General features: G+C 41.2%; 1 protein-coding gene across 8 annotated transcripts in view; it reads right to left on the bottom strand.

The window, feature by feature from the left end:
• LOC139219405 (myosin phosphatase Rho-interacting protein) overlaps window positions 1-10,020 on the bottom strand; it is a 48,611-nt gene extending 38,591 nt beyond the window's left edge. For all 8 annotated transcript variants that reach the window (XR_011585722.1, XR_011585723.1, XM_070851229.1 and 5 more), the window contains exons 1-3: window positions 9,109-10,020; window positions 6,728-6,805; window positions 4,595-4,660 (exon numbers count right to left, since the gene is read on the bottom strand). Coding sequence is in view for 6 of the 8 variants with exons in the window: in XM_070851229.1 (XP_070707330.1) it covers window positions 4,595-4,660; window positions 6,728-6,805; window positions 9,109-9,228 (264 nt within the window). In the remaining 2 variants the exon portion in view is untranslated. The remainder of the gene's footprint in view (window positions 1-4,594; window positions 4,661-6,727; window positions 6,806-9,108) is intronic.
• Between the last annotated feature and the right edge of the window lie 2,769 nt (window positions 10,021-12,789).

Here is a 12,789-nt window from a genome sequence, read left to right as displayed (position 1 = left end):
AAGTGGAAGACTGGCGCTCCCCTATAAGTATCCTTAATTTGATGGGGTGGGGTGATCAGCCTCCACTTACAACTTGCATCGAGTTGCCTTGAGGCAACAACACAGCTCAGAGGCCCTGCCCACTCACCCATCCCCTAGAAAGCTCTCCTCATTCCTAAACACAAGACAAAAGCTCCTCAAAATTGGTTAAAAATAGCCCTCAATTTCATGTTTCACAAGGATAGAAGGGGAGAGGGTTTGTGCATGTTTCAGCATGTCAAAAGGTCCTACAAGTCTGAGGGCAAACACAGGCTGAGGTTGTATATGCTTATGTCTAGAAGATTCAGGAGAGAGGCAGCAGAATAGTGTGCCTCAAGTTAAAAGAATGCACAAATGTGTGGGAAATGGAGGGAAGTTTGTCAAAACTCTTAGTTTTTGGACAGTACTATGGGGCAGGGGTCCACTATTTGAATTCCAGTAAACACAGGAAACTAACTGAGCTGAGATGAAATGAGAATGACTTCAACATCTGAAACGTCATGAGAACAACTTGTTCTCCTTGGAATAACGAGGGATATGGCTGTGATACAGACAGTAAACTGCAGTCAATACAGTGCAAAAGGCGATTGCAATTCAAGTGTTTCTGAATGGGTCTTTTATGTAGTGCAACTCAGTGGGTAGCCTCATTTTATTTGGAGGTGTACTGTGCTTGTTGGGGCTGGACTAAAATGACTTAACCTGCAATGGCCTCCAAATTGAGGGAGGAAATATTCTGCACAGTCCAACATCAATAGTAATTTAAGGGTTTCAACGCAGAATGCAAAACTTTTAATTTAGGGATGTAAAAAAACGGAGGCTGTGATTCAGTGTGAGCTCCATGTGACCACAACAGAGATTGAGACAGAAAAGAAAAAAACAAAACAAAAACAGCCTAGATCATATGATGAGGGGTGTGTGTGTGTGTGAGAGAGAGAGCAAGAATAGTTTAGAATTAGGTCATTGTGGGAGCTAGGTGTTGTGTGGGGTATTTAGAACCGCATAGTGAGGCAGTTATTATAGTGTGGGTGTTGATCATATTAACGGGCACTGAAGTCGAAGTGGAGCTGGAGCGTTCTTTACACCCACATACCTGCCCTCACCATGAGGTGATAATGGATTTTGTGTGTGCACATGTGTTTCTCACATCACTTAAACAACTTAAACAGCTTGATCCACATTTGGGTATGGGTGTTAACGTTGTTAATTTTTTTTTCCTTTACCTCTAAATGATTATAGGACTACCTTTTCGCAAATGGTTAACTCATGACAGCTAATGCTGAAGTCAGTTTAAAACTGAGGTTTCTCAAACCTTGCAACACCTGTTCCTGACATGGCCTTTGCAGTCAAGCACCCTTGGTCCCAGGTGCAATCACTCACACACACGCACGCAGAAACATGTGCAGCTCAGCACAAACTATAACTCTGCCCGATCCAGCCTCCAGCCTTGCACATTTGTTTCGATGCTGTGTCTGATGTTTTTTTCTTTTTTTTTTCTACAGCTACTGTAGAAAGGCTTGCTCACCATATGACTGAGCCTAGAGACAGCCTCAGCCCACACACTCGTGCTTTGCTTCCAGAGTGTTCTGTCCAGTATCCCTACAGGCAGGACAGAGACAGCCAGAGCTCTCCACAAAACAGAGAATAACTGTCCCATGTTGCACATGCCATGGTGAACTGTTGCTGGACAAAGGGACAAAACATGTTGCCTTGGTAACGCTCCCCTGAAATAACTGCATCGGGTTGCTCTGGGAAAATCTAGCTTGTGCTTTCAGCAAATACTGGAGACTGAATTGTAAGTGGATTTTGGGGTGTAAATGTATCTTATTTATATTTACAGCTAATAAAATGTGCTGTACAAAAATTCAGTAAACTAGCTTACATACAATGCATTTCAACCCCCTTCTTTAGAGGCCTTTGCCAAGAACAATTCATAACATATCTGCCTCGCATGGAAGCACATGTTCTATGCAGGACAACATTTTCAGCACTCACTCAACATCCTTCCAATCAGAACACATTTCTCTTTCTCTTACTGGTTCTACAGCTATATTTTCTTCTTTTTACCACATGTCTCTTGCACACAACAGCTCTTCAAAGCCACCGCTGCTCTTAGATTAAAATGATGGCAGTCGTGTGTAGTGTTGGGTGTTCACCGTAGGTGGGCAACCCCAAATCGATGGCTCTCCCAGGCCTTTGCTAACCCATTCCTTTCCCCCAGAGCCATGCCACATCCTGAAGCTTGGGACCACAGCCCATCTGGGTTTGGTTAGAGCCAAGACACAAGAGCCATAAAACTAGGCCGAGAGGAAAACAGAGGGGCACCTCCTCATCTACAACCCCAACCAGTGCTCTCAGATGGGGCTCTGATGTGGTCTGGAGCAACATTATACTGGCAAAAGCTGGCAGTCTTTAGATTTGACCTGATGTCATTTACAATACAGCATTTAATCTGATCTTGAACGTCAGTCTCTGACTTGTATTTAACATTCACAGTAGCTATTTGAAGCATTTTGCACTGAACATTTTTATCACATTTCAAAACCATCCCTGTCAACCAGCATAGGCAACATAACATTATAATTTTGGCGTAACTTCACAAAAATGAAATGTTACAATAATTGCAAAGCACACTTTATAAAAAGCAAAACAATACCAACTACTAAACCACCACTTGCTTTGATCACTGGTATAAAATGCAATCAGTTGCACACTCAAATGGCTTTGGTGTTATTAATATCTATTGTAGAATCAGTGTTTCAGCACTACATGTTTTTATGTCATTAGCTATACTGCCCAATTAATATTAATTTTACCTCTTTGTCCACAAAAAGCGAGTGCCATATATCCCAATTAGCCAAGTTTGTGCAGCTGCCTATTCAACACAAAAACAATTATTCTAATGCGTTTTGGTTTGAGAGGTGAAGTTCTATATTTAGTGTCACTTGATATTTCCAGCTCCAGACCCTTGCTGCCCCCCCTCTCCTTTTGATCCTCGTTCAGAAAGGAGATGAAAAGATGAAGAGTGACATCCAGAGAGACCGATGAATGGAAGGAGGACATCCGCCTCTCTCCTTTGTCTCTTCCAGTAAACACATCATCCTTTGCTCTTCTGGTGTCATCATTCTCCACCAGTACCTCACAAATACAATTCATTGGCTCCAGTTTGAAGATGACATTATGGCCAATAGAGTATTTTTTGCCATGTCTAGTACAATAAAATTCTCAGAAAACAAAACCTCTCAGCTCTTGGATGCATGTAGCAGCCTTGCAATTCAAAATTCAGCAGATTAGAGGGAGAACGAAACGACCCTGAAAAGAAAAAAAGATCTGCTCCTGTTGCTTCTATTACATAAAACCTCTCAGCATCTCTGTGCTCTGCCAGAGAACGCCACGTACAGTATGAAAGGGTCAAAAGCAACAAAGCAAGTGCTGCTTCAACTACCTCTGCTTTTGCCTCATTTCAAAGCACATCCCACGGCTAGAAAAAAAACTGGTGAGCACTGCTTTGGGTCAATCAATATTCAGCGTGCCCACATGCTGCAGTATAATGCAGTAGTAATAGAACTGAAACTATACAGTAACCTACAAAAACATGAACTCAACAGGAGAGACAGTCAGCGTACACATTAATTTTCTAACTGTCAGAAAGATTTTTGACTACTATCTTCGATGGAAATCACTAAAGACATTAGTCTTTGTGGTGTTGAGCAGTTTTTCCAGTTCTCTTGCATAATCAGTATTAGCCACTTAAACAAACGCATGCAGCTTGGCACATGACTTTTAGTATCAACACTATGTGGTGTCACACCATTCCTTTTGATTCCACTGTGCTGGTTAGGGTTGTATTTCACATTCACAAAATACTCTGCTGTATGCAAGAGAGCACTGGTGTTAACAGCATGGCGGGTGCCTGGTCATTGTAATGAGCTCAACACACGCTGCAGGTATTCCACAGACAAGTGCCAAAATGCTGGTAACAACTACACTCAAACCTAAACTACCAAACATCTACGTTGTTTAAAGTCAGGAAATAAATCTGTCTCCCTTTTCAGTCAGACCTTTATCTGAGGCATGCTACTATTTAAAAAATAAAAGGACATAATTTCCTCCATATAACATTTCATCAGATTTCTGTAACAAGCCGGCATGTTTGTGTGTTAACTTGCTGTGTTCTCGTAATGCAAACACTTCCTCAATCAGATTCACATTGGAACACTTCCAGGAGTTGAAGGGGCATAATCACTTCACTTTCATTGAGAGATACAGTGCTGAATTTCTTTCACAGCAGGTTAACACAGACAGAAAAGCACAGGGAAACCAATCTTATGTTTAGTGAGTGAAATCTGAACAGAAAATCAAGAGCAAGAGAAGGGTAAGTGGGGAGTATTGTATTACTATGCTGGGCCAAATAAGACTGTGTAAAAAGAAAAAGTGCCTGATGCTGAATTTACCGCGCTGGTATTTGATATCAGGTCATTATTGAGGTATCAGGCTATATTTCAGAATTCATTATGATAAGTGTTTTATTCAAAACGAACAGAAATCAGCAACTGATATAAAAAAAGCTTTCACTCACCATTTCGTCCAGAGCATAGCGGAGCAAGCCGTGCTCGTAAAGAATGAAGAACCTCCTTTGCCATTTCTGCATGAACAAAAAGGGAATTACTGACATGGTCACTTGATAGATATCCATTTCAATCCAAGCGGTAAATCACACCAGCATTTTATAAATGAAGAAGGAACATGTAAAGATATTCAGCTTGGGTTTGCAAACTGTTCTACATTTCAGCCAAGGAGGTTTAACAAGTACTGCTAGAAGTATGGACAGATATTTAGTATATAAAAAGGCACAGGATTCTCTCTATTGATCTGTAAATTAATCTGTAAAAGTTCCAATTTAAATATTGAATCTTATATAATGTACACCTCAGGGTATTAAGGCTTGGCAACTACACTGATGCACACACATACAAAACAGTAAATACAAAAGGGCGAGCGAGCCTTTGGGAAGCAGTTGTCATGCAGTGGCAACCCAGTTCTTGGAACGTTTTCAGCATATGCCACATCACAAGGTTTCAAGCTAGCCGGACAGCTTTTTCTCGTCATGCAACAGTTCAAAAACCGATCATGGTTTTTGGTTTGTTTTTCTTAAGACACGTATCAGGAAAAGGGAGTAAAGACAATAGACAGAACTGAATGCAGGTACAATGACAACAAAAGCTATGTAGGTAATATATGACGCTCATATCTGTCTGACAGGATATACATGTTACGTGCACACAACTTTGAACTAATATCTGACCGTATCATGTCAGTTTGCCAAAAACACAATGTTAATGGAGTCTAGTGAAGAAGTTGAACCGTATCATATTTCTTAAACTACGAGGTCAAATTTAACACACAGTGGAGTCATATTATCTGTGTTACAATGGCATTTCTGACGATATTTGTGCAAATGATAAGGTGACAGTTTTCCTTCTGCTTCCTCATTGGCTTGATGAGCTCTCCGCCCTCTTGTCGCCCTCTTAACTTAATGCACCGTTTTGTCTCAGTGTTAAATATCCTGGGCTCCGATTCCAACTGAGTCCAATCCATGAAATATTAAGAAGTGCTTTGTGACCTAAAAGCCTTTAGAAGGTCTCAGTGGGAGTGCCGATAAGCTTTACAGGTGATGTACGGTTATATCCATTAAAAGATGTCATTAAAAAGGTGAAAGATATTTGACTTACAGTGGGCTTCTAAAGATCAACTCTGCAGTGTTGTTGATGGACAGAAGATGGCCACAGACAGACGAAAGTGGTCCTGATACATGACTCATCCAACATGTCAGCTCTTTTTCTCTGTTATTTGCTTGTTCGTCAGTGAAAACCTGACCAACCTGCTCACCTCAGCACTACGTACAGGCCACCAATTATATCCCCACAGGGAAAAGCTGATTGTGAGAATAGGCAGAACACATCAGTGATTATGTCAAAGCAGTGGCAGACTGTTGACAGTAGTTGAGCTGAAGGATCCAGAGGTGCTTTTCCCAAAACCCATATGGAAGCCATCAGTGTGGTTGTGAGAACTGGGACGTTTCCCTTCTCCTCCCCCACATTCTCCCTACTCCTCTTTGGGATGCACCACCACAGCATATTCTGGGAGCTGATAAAGGAAGCGGTGCAACACAGCAAGGCTCCCATTACATGATGTTGGGGGAGCGAGATTCATGAAATAAAGTCAATATTAGGCTCATTACTGCCTGAGAATGTGACTTCTTCTGATAGAGGAACAGGCCTCCCACAGGAAGCTGCTGAATCCATGAAACGGGGGCAGGAGCCACAATAGCCAGAGCTCCTCCTTGTCAGATGTCAAATGAGTGCCAAAACGGATAACACAATTATAGGCAGGGTTAGGTGAGCCAATTGCTTTTTTTTTTTTTAAACTTACCTGGCACTCTTAGAGCTGCCCTAATATGCTAGATTTTACCCATCTCATACTCAAAGCTGTTTAACACAAAATCCTAAGTACTGTACCAATTAACTCTTGGCATGAGTTTAGGTTACAAATATGGGTCAAATAAAGTTACTCCCTTTAAAGAGAACCAGTTTGTTTTCATAAAAGGTCCAGCAAAAGTTTCTTTATTAAAAAGAAACCATCAAAGGGTGAAGAGACAAAACTATGCTCCATTGTGAGCCCAATCAATTGTAAGTATGGCAAAGGAACTTACTCGAGATCTGTGTAAGGGATTGTCAAAATTTGTTCCCTCGGGTGCCAGCAGTAGCCATCCTCCATATATAGGTTTTGCCTGGTGAGGAGAAACATAATTAGAGTGTTGAAAACAAATATAAAAACAGGCACATTAACATATTGATTAGCAGTTCAATTATTGACATTTTAATTAACTGTAGATACAACTGGAGTCCCTACTTAAGGCTTCAAATTGCGACCCTTTATCAGACAGTACACACACTTAAGTTTAAATCCAGGAAGGTGTGTATTAGTAACTAGCTGCCTTGAGTTGACTGCAGGCTACATTCTCCAGCTGGCTGTATCCCAGAGCCCCATGCCGCCCTGGAAAAAAAGGAAAGGCTAACACACATGATTTTCCCTCTGATCCTCTAAGTGGGTGGACTGGTGGGTGGAGGGGGTAGTGAGAGGCAGAAGTTAGCAAGAAAAACAATGGATGAGGAGCAGGAGAGAGAAGTAGTACAGAGTCTGAGAGCTTTTGTGGCTATAGATTTGCAATTCAAACTTGTACTGAGAAACGCAGGACGGCCTGGCAGTCTTTCTTAAATAGTTCTGGTACGAACTTGAACTCTAGCCACACTAGTAGTCAGCATTTGCTTGCGGAGCCAAAAAAGCCCTGCATAACCACTGCAGGGTTGCGTCTACAGGAGCACAAATTTGACTAAATATGTTTACAATCAAATCTTTCCTACAACTAATAAAACTTAACAAATTAAGCATCTTACATAATTCAGCTGCACTCCCACTATGTGGTACGGTAGCCAACAAATCAAGTAGAAAAAGCTCTGACATTTACAGCTGCCAAGCACCTCAATGTCCCCCTATCTGTGGTTTTGATTACAGTCATAACTTCATCCCATGTAAAGCCAAGTATAATCCGCCATAAAATCCTTTCACTTTGATTACAGAAGGTACAGCACATTTCTTGGCTGACTGACTCTGTAAACAAAATGACGTAACAGGAATTTTCAATTATGCAATAAGTCCTAACCATAACCTTGGACAGTCAAGAGTTTGCGAGGCATCATCCAACTTTTTAAAGACAACCTGAGAGGTGACAGCACACGGGAATAGCAGGAATAGTGGAATCATACTATTACTGGGACACTAGCTTCCTCCTTGCTTGTGTAAAATGAGTCTAAAGCCCAAGGAGGAACACTGGGACCTACACGATTTAGAAAAATGTCCCGTCTCTCCTCACATGACCTAACAGCAGCCCGAGTGGCAAGTCCTCCTGAGGGAGAGAAATACACGAGATGAATCTAGGTCATTTTTTACCCTTCGTTGGTTCGGTGGTTAAACGCAGTCATTTGAGCGTATTCGTGTGTGTTCATTTTACGACCCCAACCTCCCATCCCCCCCCCTATCATTAATGACTATGTATTCCTGCACATAGTGTGGGCCTTTGAGTGGTGAGTCGGTGGAATGACAAAACTTCTGGATGAAAATATGCACAGAGTGAAATTCACAGGCCTTCATCATCTCCTTGAAGTAGGACTTTTAAACAATGAACAATCTGTCCCAGGTCTTCAGTCTCTGACAGCTGATGATAAACTCTCCCTGGGTGCCGTCATCAAAGGATAAGACTGATAGGCAGTGGGGTGAGAAATTCCACTGAGAAGGACAAATTAGCTCAAAACTATTTCTGTTCAGACAGAGAAGCCATTGGTCATTATGTTGGTCATTATTATGACATACAATGTTAGTCCAAGTAAAGAAGCATCGCTGTCAACTGTCAACCTGGATACAGGTGACTCTTAACCTGTCCCGCTAAACAGCTTAACCAAAAGGAATGAGCACGATACAGGCAAACACAGTTCAATGTGACCCGATGCCAACATTCACAACCTGCCAATATCAACAGCCCAGCAGAGCAGGGAGTGTTGGTGGAATATCTCCATTTGTGATCTATATAGTATTGGAAAAAAACAACAACATCCTCAGCGCCTTTGGGACCTTACAGGACTGTTAGTTTGGGCTTAAAGATGACAACAGTGGCAAAGATTAAGAAGAAGACAAAATGGTGGGCCATTGTAGCAACTTTTAAAGAAGATGTCAGAGAAACAACAGGAGATCACAGGATCTAACAAAAGCAGAGGATGGTAGGCTGCTGTGCTGGAAGGCATGGAGCTGGGTGGGGGCCTGTATCTGCATGAATTAAGGTCAATATGCGCCCTTGGGCTGGAAAATAATTATGTCCAATTAACCTAACCTTTGCTCTTCATGGTCTATTGACACGACAAACCGTTTGAAATGAGCACATCAAACGGGAAGACACAAACAGGCTTTCGATTTTGTACGAATATAGGTTACACACACATACACATGTATATCTAATGTTTAAAAAAAGCATTTGTTCACCTGATTTAAGTCTTCGTCGTTCAGCAGATGTGATTCTCTGGGTTTAAAGCAGTTCTGGCATTTACTCTTGTTGAAAATGTTGGCTTGAAATTTCCGACAAGGATTGTCTTTGAATGACATGATTGATTTTTTTTTTCCCACAAAAAATAAGGCGACACTTGATGAGTAAAAAAAAAAAAAAGAAAGAAAACTCCAAGAAGTTTGAAGAATAAACCTGCTTAATTTTCGCAGTAAAATGGGTTGGAGGCAACCTGCTGAAGGCGAAATATAGTAGGACAAGTTTCTAGAGCAAACCCAGCAGAGGAAAAAGGCGTGGAGTCCATTAAAAAAGGTAAAGGTTCACCTGTCCTGGGCTACCTGAGGTGGTCGATGACCTCTCGTTAAGTCATATCAATGATGGTCATTTTGAAGGAGGGCTCGCTAACGGTGACCTGCTAACTTTTTCTTAGTCCTAGCTTTGCTAACAAGTTGTCAAATGAGTCGTACAAAGCGCGGACAGGTGTGCGCGGCTCCTTAATTACGTCCTCCGACGAGGTGCGGACGTCTCACAGGTGACATGTCGGGCCTCGAGCTCTCTGCAAAGGTCCCGTCAGCCTCCATCGGGCGGAACGAGCTCTACCGAGGGAGGGAGGGAGTTTACTTCGGCCCCCCCTCTCTCTCTCTCTCTCGCTCCCTCTCTCCCTCTCTCTCTCTGTCTGTCTCTCTATCTAACAAGTGATAGCGCATTCATCGCAGTTTAAATCTGTTTTACGCTTCTAACGTCTTCCGTTCAAGGCCAAACGCCGTTATCCAACTTTAAACACGCCATCGACTCGGCTGTCACGCCGCTGAATCCATGGCGTCGGGTCCGGTTGGTTCGTAGCACTCGTCCCGTTGGCACCGACACGCAGGCTGCGGTGGATGTTTTCGTGAAAATCGTCGCCTGGGCCGCACATACAGTCTGTGGAGGGACGGGGAGGGAGAGAGTGAGTGGAGCAGTGAGTGACAGCAGCCTCGGCCAATCACACGCCTGGACACGCCCACAACCGGGGCTATGACTTTAAACGACCAATAGGAAGCCTCGAATACTTTCCGTCAAGCTAGGTGGGCTTTAAAGAGCCCATGATAACAAACACTAACTTAAATGTGGGGCTGTTATCAATATTAACCAGAGCCAATATTTTTCATTTCAAACGGGAAAAAACAGGATGTGGGGCTGCATTTATTCAGGTTATTTCTTTATCTGACTTTTTTTTTGTTTGTTTTTTTTTGGGTGGTGATCTCGTGATCTTCAAAACAGGATAGGGAAGCAAAGAAGAAAACAAACCACCTGTCAAAACATTTCTAGTTCCTTATTTTTAATCCAACATTTGAAAAATGGTTGCTAAATAGTCAAAATATCTGAAAGTGTTACTTTGTATGAACATGACACCAGCTTAACCGGGGGTTTACTTGATAAAGATAATTTATGAACAAACATAACACCTGCATGCAAAAGTCTAAAGAGTACTACACACAAACATTCCTTCATGACCTTCTATTAAAGTGACCAACAAATAAGAGTTGGCGAGCAAAAGCTCACTACAGTAATTTCATCTTATATCTGAAAAGTTTTACAGTTTACACATAATATTACACTTGAAAATTACAGTTTAATAAAATTTTTCAGCTTTAATGTTTGATAGCAACAGATGAGTAAATAACAAAGCACAAATGTAATACATTTTATGGGGATTTAACTGCTTACATTTTTCTATCAGTGTTGTTACTGGGGCTGATTCAAAGGAGGGGACAGTGATGGAGGCGATTTTCACCGTCCTACCACTACTGCTACTACTACAGTACGACAATGAACGTCTCAAATATACCGCTCAAGTACAAGCTTAAACAAAGTCTGGGAAATGTGGATTTTAAACATGGAAAGCAATCCTAAAGTGGTGTTTTGATTATAGGCTCTGGAGCACCATCTGTTGGTCTTAAATTTCCAGTGGCCGGGTCCAAGACTGGATCAAGTTTAAAGATCGAGAAAGAAAAAAAACACATTGTGCAAATATGTCGGAGCCAAATATGAGTTATGGATAGCAGGTGAAGTTAAGTCAGGGGATTTTGCAATTCTTCCACCATGCAGCTGCTTTTCTGAGGGAACATATGAAGTGTTGCATCATGTTCTGATGAAAATGTTTTCATGCTTTGCAGTGTACTGGTACATCACCTGTTGTCTATCAGGACTGATACTGATTCTGACTGATGCACCAAACAAGTGAAATTGCAGGAAAAATGTATACAGAATCTCATTCATTCTGTCAATAAGAAAACATTAATTTACTAAGTTTAAATAAGTGCAACGTTTTATTTAGGACGCTTGACGTGGTGTGCAGGGACAGCAGTGTCAAGGTACTATATACAGTGATGTTTATCACAGCTAAGTCAGGGGAAAACAAAATAGAAATAAGTTTAACAGTCGCATAAAGAACATTTCAGTAACAATCTAGTGACATAAAAATATAGAGTTCCCAAAAATGTTCTCCTTTTAGTTTTGTGTTTAAACATTTGTGTAACTAGGAGACCACATGGTGAGTATCTGAGTAACAAAAATATAATATCATATAGTAAATACAATGATAACATGGGTGAAATGCATCCAGTGCTTCAGGGATAATTTAATGTTTTCTCATTCATTAAATCACATGTTGATACATTCTTGTAAGTCAACTTTCATAATCTTTAGTTCTCCTTAAAAATGTTGCTACTGATCATAATCATCATTTCGTTCTTGAATGACACAAGGTTTGAAACAGGGTGCAGAGCCTGGTATGACACACGTTATTTTCTCTAGACCTTTCACTTTCTGGCCCACTATTACATTTACAATGAATGGACATAAGTAGTATACAGCTGAATCGTCCAATATGAACGTAATCCCTGGGGAAGGCAGGGCTGAGTAGAGAGAGACAAAATAATAATGGCTATCTAAGTTGAGTTCTCGTGTTCATATCTGTTTTGAGGTATCATAGATTTAAACATTATTCATTACAATAGTCTACAGAAACTAACTGGGAAACACAATATTGTGCTCCTGAAAACACGTTATATCAAATGTAAAGAGTCATCAGCACTCTACATGTGTTGCAAACAGTGTAACAATGACTCAAATATGCATTAGGCAACATTTAGAAGAGATTTGCGTTCTTCTTCATGTCATTACGTTTCCACAGTGGAAGTGTGTGAAATTCTTCAATCTCCATGCCAAAGATCTCAAAGAAAGAATCGGGGGACAGGTGACGCTACAAAGAAAAGCAGGAAAGAATAAAGTTGCTGTGGAAAAAACTGCACAGTTCATCCGTTTGCTCCATTTCTTATTGTAAAACGAAACTCATGCTGTAGGTTTGACTGACACAAAACATGCCCTCATCTTGTTTTTAAAGAAAAGGGTTTCAGCAGTGACAGATGATGCCACTTTTGATGATTTCACACAAGGTCTAGAACATCTTTAGCACTTGCACTGAAGGCGGTTTTCTTCTTCACATCACTGGTATTCAAGTACAGACAAAAATGATGCAGAACAGTCTGAGTGCCACATTTTAATAATGCTTGTCACTCGTGTTACTCTACCTCGAGTCTTGTCCTGTCAACATCCTTGGGAAGCTTCACTCGTCCTCTATTAGCAACTGTGAGCATTTCATATGGGTAGACCTTGACAAA

Source organism: Pempheris klunzingeri, chromosome 20, assembly GCF_042242105.1.
Source record: "Pempheris klunzingeri isolate RE-2024b chromosome 20, fPemKlu1.hap1, whole genome shotgun sequence".
Lineage (NCBI taxonomy): Eukaryota > Metazoa > Chordata > Actinopteri > Acropomatiformes > Pempheridae > Pempheris > Pempheris klunzingeri.
The sequence above is the reverse complement of the archived record's forward strand: the minus strand, read 5'-3'. Positions and strand labels throughout refer to the sequence as shown.